General features: G+C 36.2%; 1 protein-coding gene across 4 annotated transcripts in view; it reads right to left on the bottom strand.

Annotated features, from left to right (window-relative positions):
- CCDC18 (coiled-coil domain containing 18) overlaps positions 1-16,005 on the bottom strand; it is a 114,458-nt gene that overhangs the window by 77,733 nt on the left and 20,720 nt on the right. For all 4 annotated transcript variants that reach the window (XM_010860464.1, XM_010860465.1, XM_010860463.1 and 1 more), the window contains exons 7-9: positions 4,824-4,920; positions 3,209-3,330; positions 1,481-1,772 (exon numbers count right to left, since the gene is read on the bottom strand). In XM_010860464.1, the coding sequence (XP_010858766.1) occupies positions 1,481-1,772; positions 3,209-3,330; positions 4,824-4,920 (511 nt within the window). The remainder of the gene's footprint in view (positions 1-1,480; positions 1,773-3,208; positions 3,331-4,823; positions 4,921-16,005) is intronic.

Here is a 16,005-nt window from a genome sequence, read left to right as displayed (position 1 = left end):
GAGAGTTGGACTATGAAGAAAGCTGAGCACCGAAGAATTGATGCTTTTGAACTGTGGTGTTGGAGAAGACTCTTGAGAGTCCCATTGACTGCAAGGAGATCAACCAGTCCATCCTAAAGGAGATCAGTCCTGGGTATTCATTGGAAGGACTGATGCTAAAGCTGAAACTCCAATACTTTGGCGACCTCATGTGAAGAGTTGACTCATTGGAAAAGACCCTGATGCTGGGAGGGATTGGGGGCAGGAGGAGAAGGGAACGACAGAGGATGAGATGGCTGGATGGCATCACCCACTCGATGCACGATTTTGGGTGAACTCCGGGAGTTGGTGATGGACAGGGAGGCCTGGTGTGCTGAGATTCATGGGGTCACAAAGAGTCGGACAGGACTGAGCGACTGAACTGAACTGAACTGAAGATGCAGAAAAACAGAAATCCTCATATATTGCTGGTGAGAATTAAAGTGGTGCAGCCACTTTGGAAAACAATTTGGCATAAATTTACCACATGACTCAGCAAATCTACTTCTAGGTATCTACTCAAGAGAAATCTGTGGATGGAGACTTGTAAGCAAATGCTCAAAACAGCATCATTTATAACAGTCCAAAAGTGGAAAAAACCCAAGCGTCCTCCTATTGGTGAATGAATAAATGTGGCAGATCCATACAAAGGAATAGTATTAAACAACAGAAAGAAATGAAATACTGATACATATCACAATGAAAGATCCTCAAAAACATTAAGAATGCAAAAGACCACATATTGTATAATTCAGTTATATGAAATGTCCAGAAAAGACAAATCTCTAGAGGCAGAAGAGTGGATCCCCTCGGAGTGGGGATGGGTTGTTGTTCAGATGCTAAGTTGTACCCGACCCCATGTCTGTGCAACCCCATGGACTGTGTCCATCAGGCTCCTCTGTCCATGGGATTTTTCAGGCAAGAATACTGGAGTGGGTTGCTATTTCCTTCTCCAGGGTATGACCTCCTGGAGTTTGCTCAAACTTTTGTCCATTGAGTCAATGATGCCATCCAATCATCTCATCCTCTGTGTCCCCTTTCTCCTCCTGCCTTCAATCTTTCACAGCATCACAGTACTGAGACTAATTATAAATGGGCACAAGGGGCCTTTGGGGGATAGAAATATATGAAAACGGGATTGTGATGATTATTTCCATACTTATAGATTTACCTAAAATCATTGAATAGTATACTTAAAATAGGTGAATATTGTGGTATATAAAAGTTCCTTTAATAAAACTGTTTTTAAAAATTTGATGGCATTCTTATACATGGCATAAGAGAGATTGAGACAGGGTAGAACAGTAGAAAGGTAAGTTCAGAAAAGAAAAAAGGATGAGATAGAAAGAACTGATGACTGAAAGCAGGTATATAAGGAAAACAATGGAAGGTAATAAAGCAACAACAAAATCATGATCTCTTATAAAGCACTTAGGTAAAATTTTCCTTGTCACATACTTACAGGCAACTGGGACATAATTTTTTCCAAACTTCTCAGTTCTACCCTCGAACCTTCTATTTCCTGCTGACACAAATCCAGTCTCTCATTCTGTGTTGCAATACGAACTTTTAATTCTCGGTTTTCATTCATTAGAGAAAATTTTTCTCTAAGTATTTCATCTTTGTCCTCTAAGTCACTCTCTAGCTTCAGAATACTTTGTCTAGATTCAGTTAGTTGTGCCATGACTTCTGAATTTTTCACTGCCATGATCCTTAATTTTTCTTTCCCATTATTATTTTCTTCTTTTAACTGCCTATGAAGAAAAAAGCATAAAAATGAAAATTAAACATTCACTTTCAATAATCATGTTAATCAATCTCACTTTTATGATATTTTAAAGCTTAATCCTGAAACCTACTCACATTTACTGAGTGCCTATCTTCTGCATGTTAGGCACTCACAACTTTATGTGGCTGGTACTATTGTTACTCCCTGATTAAAGATAAGGAAAATGAGGCAAAGAAAAATGAAACTTGCCCAGTGTTTCACAGTAATTGGACAGAATAACTCCACTATTTTGGAGGCATTTCAGCTCCCTTTTAAAAAGTGTACGACAGGAGAGTAACTCTAAAGTCCTAACACGATATTTTGCAGCATCAAGTTTTAGAAAGTATAAGGAAAAATCATGAACTATTAGCCACAACTCTAAAAGGTAAAATCTAATTAACTATTAATAAGATTATTATCAGCATTATTTTTTAATATATATAAACACGTCAAACATTAGAACAACCTAATTTTAGAACTGTAACTGAATTTCATCAGTTCCCTTTTTCACATTTTTTACATCTTGAAATTACAATGTTAAACTAGGTGATTTCTCCTAATCTGAAGAATATATATTCTACTAACTAGCTGATGTGGCCACATTACAAGGACATTCAGTTCAGTTCAGTCGCTCAGTTGTGTCCGACTCTTTGTGACCCCATGAATCAGCACGCCAAGCCTCCCTGTCCACCACCAACTCCTGGAGTTCACTCAAACTTATCTCCATAGGGTTGGTGATGCCATCCAGCCATCTCATCCTCTGTCGTTCCCTTCTCCTCCTGCCCCCAATCCCTCCCAGCATCAGGGTCTTTTCCAATGAGTCAACTCTTCGCATGAGGTCGCCAAAGTATTGGAGTTTCAGCTTTAGCATCAGTCCTTCCAATGAATACCCAGGACTGATCTCCTTTAGGATGGACTGGTTGGATCTCCTTGCAGTCAATGGGACTCTCAAGAGTCTTCTCCAACACCACAGTTCAAAAGTATCAATTTTTTAGCACTCAGCTTTCTTCACAGTCCAACTCTCACATCCATACATGACCACTGGAAAAACCATAACCTTGACTAGACAGACCTTTGTTGGCAAAGTAATGTCTCTGTTTTCTAATATGCTATCTAGGTTGGTCATAACTTCCCTTCCAAAGACATTAGGTCTCTGTTAATTTTTTCTATATGTATGCAAGACAAAATGTTGATCATACTACTCTATTTAAGTATGTTAACATCAACACACGTTTTATTCATTGATAACCTGAACCTTATAAGTAGAAAACAATCTTAGTTATGAATGCCTATCTTTCTAGATAATTTAAAGCCATAATTACAGAATACAAAATATTCTATTTTCAAATGTTTCAGGTTTTACTCTGCTGCTACTTCTACTTCCACACAAAAAAATCCTTTTTCTATAATAGGATACTGTACCTTAATTTCTCTTTTAGAATTTCAAGTTCATTTTTATACAGACCACACTTTTCCTGTAGCCTTTTATTTTCTTTTTCACAATTAATTAGATTTTTCTCTAATATTTCTTCTTCAGCTTGAACCTAAAACAATAATCTGTTTTAAGTCAACATACTAATGTGGTCATAAGTTTTAGCCATTTCAAATGCGTGCTTTCAGAAAAAAACAGGAGAATGGAGTAAGTACTCCACAAGTTTAAGTCCCCAGCCTTGTAGTGAAAGGAAGAAAGTGAACTTCTAGCAATAAAGAACAGAGAGGGGGAATATTAACACCTATCCATAAATAGTTAACAACTTCAAGAGAGGGACAATAGCACTATTACCTATAAGCAGAATTGTTCTGGTCTTACCTGGACAAGGAAAGCAACTTGACAAGGCAAGCTACATTGTTACTAAAAGCTAATGTTACTAACTTTAGTAACATTAAGTTACAAAAGGCAAATGTTCCAGAGAAGCAATTTTTGAAATTTTAGCCACAGAATACTTCCAATGGAATCACAGCCCCAAACTTAAAAGATATAAAAAGTCAAGCAGCCAGATTTGAGGAGTGAGAGTAGAGGACTGGACAGATTAGCCCCAATTCCTTTGTTAGATTCTAGGGCTATGCTGAGCAGTTGTGAAATCAACCATCCTGAGGAGACATGTGAAAAAACTCATCTCTTCCATTTTCCTCTCTTTGGTCCTCCCTCTCGAGGAGGATATTCTTCATACTAAGGATTCTACCTCCCCCTCCAGATTACCTTATTAAAAATTCCCTGGCAGTTCTGTGGTTAGGAGTCCATGATATCTCTGCCAAGAGGCCTGGGTTCAACCCCTGGTCGGGGAACTGAGATCCCACAAGCCATGTGGTGTGGCCAAAAAAAAAAAATCCTTTCTACGGTATTTCTTTCCCAAAGGGACCTTTTCCAAGGCTTTCAAAACAGTGATCTTATTAATTCACACTTAAAACTTCAGAATCTAATGGAATCTTAATTCTTTTAATTGTTAATATTTCTTCCCTTTCTACCTTTCTTTGAACAGAATTTATAAATATTAGTTAAGGATATAAAGAATTTTTCTGAATGTCCAACATGGGCTCCCTCCAAACGGGTTTATTGTCATGTGGTATTACTTGAATATATTCAATGAACATAATTAAACCCTATATTACTATGTAGAACCTGTTCAAGGAACCTTCCTCTGAGACAGAAGTGGAGCCCCTCTCAGGGTGTTATACCTAGAGAGACCAATTAAAGGCTATATAATCTACTCTGCCTTCATTTTCACTGAGGTAATGGGAACAAATTTCCTGCTTTTACTTCTATAGCTCCAAACTATTCACTCATCTCATCTTTCTCTATATTTTGTTTGTTCTCTTATCTCCATTCTTTTCCTTCTTTGGATAAGAAAGTTAATGCTCATTATAAGACTGTAAATATTATATTAACTAACCATTATACATTCTTTATTTCAATTATTATGAGTGAGATCATAAAAATTACTCCTTGCTTTAACTATAAATAAAGATATTCTATGTCTATCTTTATTTTCAGAATACAGACAATACAAAACACTGAATTTGCACAATTGCCTCTTACCTTTTCCAGTTTTTCAGCCACTTTTTCTTTATAATGTTGGAAAGCTTTACTTAGCTCTTCAGCATTATATAGTGCTTCATTCCTTTGTCGTTCAGCTCTAAAATTAAAAAACGGATAATTAATAAAAGTAAAGAATGCTCTGTACTTGTGTACTTAAGTTCCAAAGTAACCTGTATTTAATTATAAGGAATAATTAGAGAGAAGCAGATTTCTCTGTTAAAAAAAATGAGTATAAGACTTAAAATGAAAAATGAAGATTAGACTACAATAATTTCATCAATATAAGATATCTACACGAAAAACAAAACAGAACATAAAATACTTATAAACTTTGAAACATTTTTATGTGTTGGCAATTTTTTTTCCTATCTGCCAAAGAGAGATTAGGAAGTAGCCTGAGGCTGTATGATAGATCTCAAAATTCAGGTATTACAGAAACAGTCCATGGTCTAGTATATTAAAAATACTCAGTAAATCTTGTGATCTTTGCAAAGGCCAAGTAATTTTTAAAAATGTATTTCAAATGACAGTAACTTCTACTGATATAAGATACAAAATCTTAACAACAAAATCCAACCACCGACAACCACGTTGTCTCACCTCTCAGTTGATTCTGACCTTTCCTCATATCTCTCACACTGAACTGAGACTACTGGGCTGGCATTTGGTCAATTTCACACCCATATCTAAAATTTTTTCTATATTCAAACCTATTTTTAATCCCATTATTTTAAAGTTAGCAACTCTTCTCTTATCCAAAGTGAATTCCTTTGTCTATACTCTAGATCTTAGTTCTTCCCTTTCAGGAACTTTTATTTTTATATTTTCAGAGTCTTCCCTATGGGCTTACAAATTCGAGTCAAAGTATCTCACAGGACTTTCCCGATAGCCCAATGGTTAAGATTCTGTGTTTCCAATGCCAGAGGGCACGAGTTTGATCTCTTGTTGGAGGAACTAAGATCCCACATGCCACACGGCATGGCCAAAAAAATATTTTAAAAGATAAAATGTGTTTTCTAAAAGAGAGAGAAAAAATAAAGTATCTCTTACTTCCTGAATATAAGAGGTTCTTAAATTTGGAGAGCAACTGCAGATTATCTGAGCTATCTACTTAGATCAAAGTTTCAGATTTAAAAAAAAGGGGGCATTTATTTGAAAATCTAAGAGAATATATTCTATTCCTTCATTGATATAGCTAGAATTCAGAGAGCAAAGGATACCTGCAGCATTTCTCAAACAAAAACCTTCACAGATATGTGCTTTCCTCTGTCATCTTTCAAGCCAAACTTATCCACTTTATACTTAACTACTCTTCCTTACCAACAATTTCTTTAAAAAGGGTTTAACATTTTCAGCCACACAGAAAAGAATGGATAAATAAACCCATGTATTCTCAACCCAACTTTTATGAATCTTAAACTCTTCACTGTTTTTATTTAATGTAGCCTTTATCTTAAGCAAAGAAAATATCACAGACATTAGAGTTGACAATCCTGTGTATTCCCCTCCAAATCCCATTACCCTGACTTCTACCACAGAGGTAACACTAGTCTAACTTTTTATTATTATACATTTTGTATATTCATAGGTTAACCAAAAAAACCACAAACAATACATCACAGCTTATCTATTTGAAGAGGCACACTGTTTTCACATTTTTAACACCTCTTAAACTGGTAGGTTATTTTAATTCTGATGGCATACCATAGTTTCATGGTGGTATTTTTTAATGATTACTAAAATAACCGACTCAATGGACATGAGTTTGGGTGAACTCCGGGAGTTGGAGATGGACAGGGAGGCCTGGCGTGCTGCAATTCATGGGGTCGCAAAGAGTCGGACGCAACTGAGCGACTGAACTGAACTGAAAATAACGGTACACCTTAAAATCTGTGTAATCTTACATTCAATGAAGGACTGTACTTTCTTTTCCATGTTTCTTTTAAATTTATTTTTATCTGGAGGATAATTGCTTTATAATATTGTGTTGGTTTCTGCCATACACCAACCTGAATCAGCCATAGGTATACATATGTCCCTTCCCTCCAGAATCTCCCTCCCACCTGCCACCCCATCCCTTCTAGGCTTTTTTCCATGTTTTTAATACTTCATATGAATGGTACCACAATGTATATATACGTCCTTCTACAGACTACTTTTATTAATTATCATTAAGATCTGTGTATGTTCACCCCTGTGACTATAGTTCATTTTTAAATAAATCTACTATATACTATTGTGTGGTATAAAAATAGTATAATTTGTTCATCCATTTTTTTAGTTGCTAGGCACTAAGGTTGTTTCCAGTTAATACAGTATTGCAATGAACATCTGTGATGCATAGCTCCTTGGCAATAGGTATGAGAGTTTGTTGAAACCTAAGCACACTGGAGGCCCACGTGTGTGATAAGTCAGTTCAGTTGTGTCCGACTCTTTGCACCCTATGGACTGTAGCCTGTCAGGCTCCTCTGTCTGCAATTACTCAGCCTGTGCACCTACAGACTGTGCACCTAGAGCCTGTGTGTAGAAACAAGAGAAGGCACCACAATGAGAAGCCTACACACTGCGACTAGAATAGCCCCCACCCTGTTCTCCGCAAACTAGAGACAGTTGCCTTGCAGCAACGAAGATCCAGCACAACCAAAAATATAAATAATTTTTTAAACCTTCTTAGTATTAAAAGAAAAAAAAGTAGGTGCCCAAAATCAGAAAATGAGAGGTTAAGTAACTTGCCCAAGATCTCACAGATTACTTGAAACGTAACTTGTTTCCATAATCTTTCTAAATAACCACTTTACACTACTATATCTGGCATGGTATTCAATTCCCTGGGGCCTAGAGTCAGTTACTTGGGTTCAAATTCTCCCTCTACCACTTTCTAATGGGATGACTTTAACTTCTAATTCGGTTTCCTCATCTATTTATGCAGAGTATTATCAATCTCATATGACAGTATGAGAAATAAGTAAGTTACACACCAGAAGCACTTAGAAGCATTTATACACAATAAATGTTCAGTAAGTTACTGTAGTTACTATCAAATTTAAAACTTTTGCCAATCAATTAAATAACAGTGTGAAATGACTGTAGCTTTATAAACTTACTATAATTTTAATTTACATTTTTGATAACAGTAAGGTTAAGCAACTTTCATGTTTCATTAGCCATTTGAACTTCCTATCCTTTATCTCTTCAGAATCTTTGTCTTTTATTACTGTATATCCCCTACCCCATGCCATCCCTCTTGCCTCCTGAGAAACCTGTATGCGAGTCAAGAAGCAACAGTTAGAACCTTACATGGAACAATTGACCAGTTTAAAATTGGGAAAGGAGTATTACAAGGCTGTATATTGTCATCCTGCTTATTAAACATATGCAGAATATATCATGCGAAATGCTGGGCTAGATGAGTTACAAGCTGGAGTCAAGACTGCTGAGACTATCAATAACCTTAGATATGCAGATGACACCACCCTTATGCAGAAAGCAAAGAGGAACTTAAGAGCTTCTTGATGAGGGTGAAAGAGAAGAGTGAAAAAGCTGGCTTAAGACTCAACATTTAAAAAAAACTAAGATCATGGCACCTGGCTCAATCACTTCATGGAAAATAGAAGGGGAAATAGTAGAAGCAGTGGCAGATTTCCTCTTCTTGGGCTCCAAAATCACTGCAGATGGTGACTGCAGCCATGAAATTAGAAGCTGCTTGCTTCTTAAAAGGAAAACTATGACAAACCTAGGCACCATATTTAAAAAGCAAAGACATCATTTTGCCGACAACGGTCCGTATAGTCAAAGCTGTGATCTTTCCGACAGTCATGCAGGGATGTGACAGTTGGACAATAAAATAGGCTGAGCGCTGAAGAATTTATGCTTTTGAACTGTGGTGCTGGAGAAGACTCTGAAGAATCCCTTGGACTGCAAGGAGATCAAACCAGTCAGTCCTAAAGAAAATCAACCCTGAACATTCATTGGAAAGACTGAAGCTGAAGCTCCAATACTTTGGCCACCTGATGCGAAGAGCCGACTCACTGGAAAAGACCCTGATGCTGGGAAAGATAGAAGGCAAAAGAAGAAGAGGGTGGCAGAGGATGAGACGGTTGGATAGAATCACTGATTCAAAGAAAGTGAACTTGGGCAAACGCCAGTAGATAGTGAGGGAGGCCTGGCATGCTGCACTAAGACATGACTTAGTGTCGGAACAACAGCAATCTCTTCCTGTAATGTTTATGTTTTCTGGCTTTCATTTTAAAACATCCTTCCCTACCGTGATACAACATAGAAAAGATTCCCTTATATTTTTTCTAATAGTTCTCCTTTTCACAATTGGGCCTTTAATACATCTGGAATTTTTTTTTAATGCAGGTATTGTATGAGCAATCTATTTTAACTTTTTAATCAATAATCAATTCATCCAGCATCATTTTCTGAAGTTTTTGTTTTTAAAATTTTAAATCAGTAACCCCTTAATGTGGATTTTTGTCAATTTGCTACCACTGCTTTATGTCTATCATTTGAGAGATATTTTTGCACTGAACTATATATTCTGGAGTAATTAATAAACTTCAGTCCTAAATACTTCAGCACATGTCTTCTAAGAATATGAAGATTGTTTCATATAACCATAAGTAACTATCAAATTTAAGAAATCTAAAATTGATACTATGTTGTTACTCAGTCACTAAGTCTGTCCCACTCTTTGCGACCCCAGGAAATGAAGCATGCCTAGCTTCCCTATCTTTCCCTATCTCCCTATCTCCTGGAGTTTGCTCAAACTTATGTGCAATGAGTCAGTGATGCCATCCAATCATCTCATATTCTGTTGCCCACTTCTCCTCCTGCTTTCCCAGAATCAGGGTCTTTTCTAAAGAGTTATCTCTTCACATCATATAGCCAGAGTATTGGAGCTTAAGCAACAGTCCTTCCAATGAATATTCAGGGTTGATTTCCTTTAGAACTGATTGATTTGATCTCCTTACTGTCCAAGAGACTCTCAAGAGTCTTCTCCAGCACCACAATTTGAAAGTATCAATTCTTCGGTGCTCAGCCTTCTTTATGGTCCAACTATATATAAATGTTATTAATTATTCCAATCATTTCTTTATGGAATTTTCTTTTTTCTGATCCAGGATCACTTATTGCTTTAAGTTATCATGTCTCTTTAGTCTTAATCTGGAACATCTTCTCAGTTTTTCTTAGTCCTTCATGACTCTGACATTTTTCAAGAATAAACAGTTGTTTTACAGAAGACTAAGCTGAGCTTGTCTGATGTTTCCTCGTAACTAGTTTCAGGCTATTCATTCTTGAGAGGCACACCACATAACTGGTGCTATACCCTTCTCACTATATCACAAATGAAACACTTGATGTCAGTTTGTCCAGTACCTAAATTATTGATTCATCCATCCTTTGTCCTGATTTGTAATGCCACTTATTACATAACAAGATTTCACCATATGTGTTTTTGCTTAAGGGTCTTTGTCCTGTACGACTAACCTTCTGTTTATACCTATACCAATATCGAGTTTCCCAGGTGGCACTAGTGGTAAAGAACTTGACTGACAATGCAGGAAACATAATGAGATAGGGATTCAATTCCTGGATTGGGAAGATCCCCTGGAGGAGGGTATGGCAACCCATTCTAGTATTCTTGCCTGGAGAATCCCATGGACAGTAGCCATGGAGCCTGGGGGGCTACAGTCCATAGGTTCACAAAGAGTCGGACACAACTGAAGTGTCTTAGCAAGCACACATATACAAATATCATATTGACTTAATTAGTATAACTTTAGAAGTCTTGCTTATCTATAGACATGTTCTCTGCCTTGGCCTACAGCTTCGAAAGTGCCTTATTTGTCCTTGAACTTTGGTTCTTCCACACAATTTTTAGGGTTGGTTCATTAACTTTTATCAAAACTTGTTAGGATACTGGTTGGTATTGTACTGAACATATAAATTAGTGGGAGAAAACTGATACCTTTATGTTGGGTTCCCTTACAGAAAAATGGTATATACCTCATTAGTTAGATCTTCTCTTAAGACTTTCAAAGAAGTTTTATTATTTTCTCCATTGTATTATCATTTTAGTCTGATGTTTTGACATCTGTTGTCTTACTGACCCTATGAACACTGGCCCTCCCAGCACTAGCCAATTCTCAGTGGTTAGTAGACTATGCACGTGGGGGTGCACCTTTCATATACAAACTAAGCAACCCAGAGCCTACCCTCCAGTCCTCTATCTGGCTGTCACACTCCAGGCCAATAGTCTCCTGTCCTAATCACCCCAGGACCAGGTATCAGACAACTCAAGACAGCCTTACATGCCAGCCTACTGAGATTATTCATACTAGCCAATCTGAAGGTTGAATACTCAACCTCAACCATTTCTTCCCACAGAAATCACAGTAAAATCTCTTGTTCATGTTTTTCTCCCTACTCCCTCTGTCTTCTAAACACCTTCATACTTAAACTTCCCTGTATGATCCCCTCTACATGACATGTCATGTCTCCTATTTCTAGTAATTTGAGTATAAAAACTTCCTTCAGGATAGCCATTTCCATGTCTGTGTATCTTGCCCTACCTGATTAAAACAAATATTGAGCACATTTTTAAACTTCCATTAAGACTGTACCTATTCTTCTGTAGATTTTTTTACATTTAACATATAGTTTCTATTTTATTTTAATTTTTCATTAAAATAAAAGTGCTCATCTTAAGTGAATGAATTTGTATATAAATGCTGTTTTTTCAGTATTAAATCATCTCCAACTCTTTGGGACCCATGGACTATAGCATGTCAGGCTCCTCTGTCTTCCACTATCTCCTAGAGTTTGCTCAAATTCATGTCCAATGAGTCACTGATGCTATCTAACCCTCTCATCTTCTGCCACCCTCTTCTTTTGCCTTCAATCTTTCCCAGCATCAGGATCTTCTCCAATGAGTTGGCTCTTCGGATTAGGTGGCCAAAGTACTGCAGCTTCAGCTACAGTCCTTTCAGTGAATATTTAGGTTGATTTTCTTTAGGATTGATTCACTATTCAAAAGCATCAATTCTTACCTATGTACCCACATAACTACTATCCAGATCAAATACAGAACATTTCTAGCACCCAAAAAGCTTCCATATGCACCCTCTCAGTCAATACTTTTTATTCAAAATGGTAAGCACTATTTGGACTTTTAACATCACATTCATTTTGCCCATTTTTGATTTCCTAAGTAAATACACAGTATTCTTTTGCATCTGGCTTCCTTTGCTTAACATTATATCTGTGTTATCTCTGTTGTTAAATAGCTATAGTTGATATTTTTCACTAATGCATATATTTCATAATGTGAATATATTTATTGATTCTACTATTAATGAACACTTAGTAATTATGAATACAGCTACTTTGAGCACCCTTGCACATATTTTTGATAGATATAGGCCTTCACTTCTGTTAGAATGGATTCTGGATCATAGGGTGACTTACGTTTAAATTTAGTAGACATTGGTAAACAGTTTTCCAAACTGGTCTATGAATTTATACTCCTGCTAGAAATATATTAAAATTCAGTTGCTCTACAACATTAAAAACTTGATACTGTGAGTCTTTTTCATTTTAGCTACTGTGAGCCATAATGGAAATGTTTCTTCTAATCATCATCATTTTTTAAATTAATTTTTTATTGAAGGATAATTGCTTTACAGAATTTTGCTGTTTTCTGTCAAACCTCAACATGAATCAGCCTATATGATATAGGTATACATATATCCCCTCCCTTTTGAAACTCCCTCCTGTCTCCCTTCCCACCCCACCCCTCTAGGTTGATACAAAGTCATGTTTGAGTTTCCTGAGCCATACAGCAAATTCCCATTGACTATCTATTTTACATATGGTAATATAAGTTTCCATGTTACTCTTTCCATTTATCTCACCCTCTCCTCCCCTCTCCCCATGTCAGTAAGTCTGTTCTCTGTCTGCTTTTCCACTGTTGTCCTGTAAATAAATTCTTCAGTACCATTTTTCTAGATGAAAGAATTGTACACAGAAAACTATAAGACACTAATGAAAGAAATCAAAGATGACATAAGCAGATGGAGGGATTTCCATGTTCCTTGGTAGGAAGAACCAATATTGTGAAAATGACTATACTACCAAACACAATCTACAGATTCAATGCAATCCCTATCAAAATACCAATGGCATTTTTCACAGAACTAGAACAAAAAATTTCACAAGTTATATGGAAACACAGAAGACCCTGAACAGCAAAAGCAGTCTTGAGAAAGAAGAATGGAGCTGGAGGAATCAAGCTTCCCGACTTCAGGTTATACTACAGAGCTACAGTCATCAAGACAGTATGGTACTGGCACAAAAACAGAAATATAGAGCAATGGAACAAGATAGAAAGCCCAGAAATAAACCCATGCACCTATGGGTACCTTATTTTTGACAAAGGAGGCAAGAATATACAATGGGGCAAAGACAGCCTCTTCAACAAATGGTGCTGGGTAAACTGGACAGCTACATGTAAAAGAATGAAATTAAAACACTTCCTAACACCACACACAAAGATAAACTCAAAGTGGGTTAAAGACCTACATGTAAGACCAGAAACTATAAAACTCTTAGAGGAAAACATAAGCAGAACACTCGATGACATAAATCAAAGCAAGATCCCCTATGACCCACCTCCTAGAGTAATGGAAAGAAAAACAAAAGTAAACAAGTGGGACCTGATTAAACTTAAAAAAGCTTCTGCACAGCAAAGGAAACTATAAGCAAGGTGAAAAGAAAACCCTCAGAATGGGAGAAAATAATAGCAAATGAAACAGCTGACAAAGGATTAATTTCCAAAATATACAAGCAGCTCATACAGCTCAATACCAGAAAAACAAACAACCCAATCAAAAAGTGGGAAAAAGACCTAAACAAACATTTCTTCAAAGAAGACATACAGATGGCTAACAAATACATGAAAAGATGCTCAACAATGCTCATTATTAGAGAAATGCAAATCAAAACTACAATGAGGTATCACCTTATACCGGTCAGAATGGCCCTCATCAAAAAGTCTACAAACAATAAATGCTGGAGAGGGTGTGGAGAAAAGGGAATGGTCTTACACTGTTGGTAGGAATGTAAATTGATACAGTTGCTATGGAATACAGTATGGAGAGTCCTTAAAAAACTAGGAATAAAACTACCATATAACCCAGCAATTCCACTCCTAGGCATATACCCTGAGGAAACCAAAATTGAAAGAGACACATGTATCCCATTGTTCATTGCAGCACGATTTACAATAGCTAGAACATGTAAGCAACCTAGATGTCCATTGACAGATGAATGGATAAAGAAGTTGTGGTACATATACACAATGGAATATTACTCAGCCATAAAAAGGAATGCATTTGAGTCAGTTCTAATGAGGTGGATGAACCTAGAACCTATTATACAGAGTGAAGTGAGTCAGGAAGGGAAAAATAAATACCATATTCTAACACATATATATGGAATCATCATCATCATTTTGATCATTTTATTTCTTGTGGGGAAATTTCTAACAATTGATTCAATATCTTTAATGGTTAAAAAACTAGGGTTTTCAATTTATTCTTAAGTTAGTTTTGTTAAACTTTATTTTGTTGGAAAATCATTTATTTAGTTTAAGTTTTCAAATGTATTATTGTAAAATGGTTCACAGTACTTGGTCTTATTTCTTAAATCATAGCTAAATCTGTAATTTAGGGGACCCTTTTCAATTCCAATATTGGTTTTTGTGGATTAATTTTCTCCTGGATTCATCTTATGTAATGCCCATTATCTTGGCCACTGTGGGGGAAAAAAAAACAGATCTGGGTTTTGGGGATTCTCTATTGTTTCATTGTTTTCTATATATCCGTTTCACCCTTTATTATTTAAATACTTCTATTTTTCTTTTGATGCTCTTTCTTTTATGTCCTTTTCCTGACTATATAAATTTAATGTTTTAGTTCATTCATATACTAATTTTAATACATGAACAGACTAAAAATTTTCTTCTAAGAATATCTTTGGCTACAGCCCACAAGCTGCAATATGAAACATTTTTTGTATCAGTTCTAAGTCTTCCAATTTTCATCATAATTTCTTCAATCATCCACGAGTAGCGAGAAGGCTGATTTTACATTTTCAAACTACATGGTTTTCAGGGAGGGAGGACCATGGCGGGGTGTAGGGCTGTCATATATAATTTAATTACACTATGGTCTGAGACGATGATTATGTATGACATAAATATTTTTATTTTTGTTAAAATTCATGTTTTCTGGAAGAATAAGGTAACAAAGTATAAATATTCTAGGAGTGTCTAAAAGAATGTGCATTCTCAAATGGTTGGCTACAGGATTCCATATATACATCCATTAGATTAATAGTCACTCAACTCTTCAGCTTCTTACTTTTTTGTTGCTTAATCTAACAATTCTAGTAAATCAGTAAAAGTATTCCCTGTATGATTACAGATTTGTTCATTTCTACCTGAAATTTTGTTATTTTATTTATGTACTTTGGGACTAGATTATTAGATATAAGTTTAGAATCTTTATAGCTTCCTGCTGAAGTGTTACCTAAACATTATATATATACATATATACACGTGTGCGTGCGTGCTTAGTCACTTCAGTTGTGTCCAACTCTCTATGACCCCATGGACCACGGCCAGCCAGGCTCCTCTGTTCATGGGACTCTCCAGGCAAGAATACTGGAGTGGGTTGCCATTTCCTTCTCCAGTGATAAAGTGTGAAGTGAGTGAAGTGAAGTCGCTCAGTCGTGTCCGACTCTTTATGACCCCATGGGCTGCAGCCTACCAGGCTCCTCCGTCCATGGGATTTTCCAGGCAAGACTACTGGAGTGAGTTGCCAGTGCCTTCTCCGATATATACATATATATAAATACAAGAGTTCTTTTTAACTCTAGTAATACTTTTTGCACTTAAATCTACTCTGTGATACTAATATAACTATACCTATTTTGTTTTCTGCCTAAAATACTAATTTTCATCCCTTTGCATTCATCTTTTCTGTGTCCTTATGTGTTTTTTTTTAAAAATATAAAATGTTGCATTTAATTTCTGCTATATGGCAAAGTGACTCAGTTATATATATATATTCTTTTTCATATTCTTTTCCATTATGGTTTAATCACAGGATATTCA

The sequence above is a fragment of the Bison bison genome, unplaced genomic scaffold (genome assembly GCF_000754665.1).
Source record: "Bison bison bison isolate TAMUID 2011002044 unplaced genomic scaffold, Bison_UMD1.0 scf7180017864466, whole genome shotgun sequence".
NCBI classification, from domain to species: Eukaryota; Metazoa; Chordata; class Mammalia; order Artiodactyla; family Bovidae; genus Bison; species Bison bison.
The sequence above is the reverse complement of the archived record's forward strand: the minus strand, read 5'-3'. Positions and strand labels throughout refer to the sequence as shown.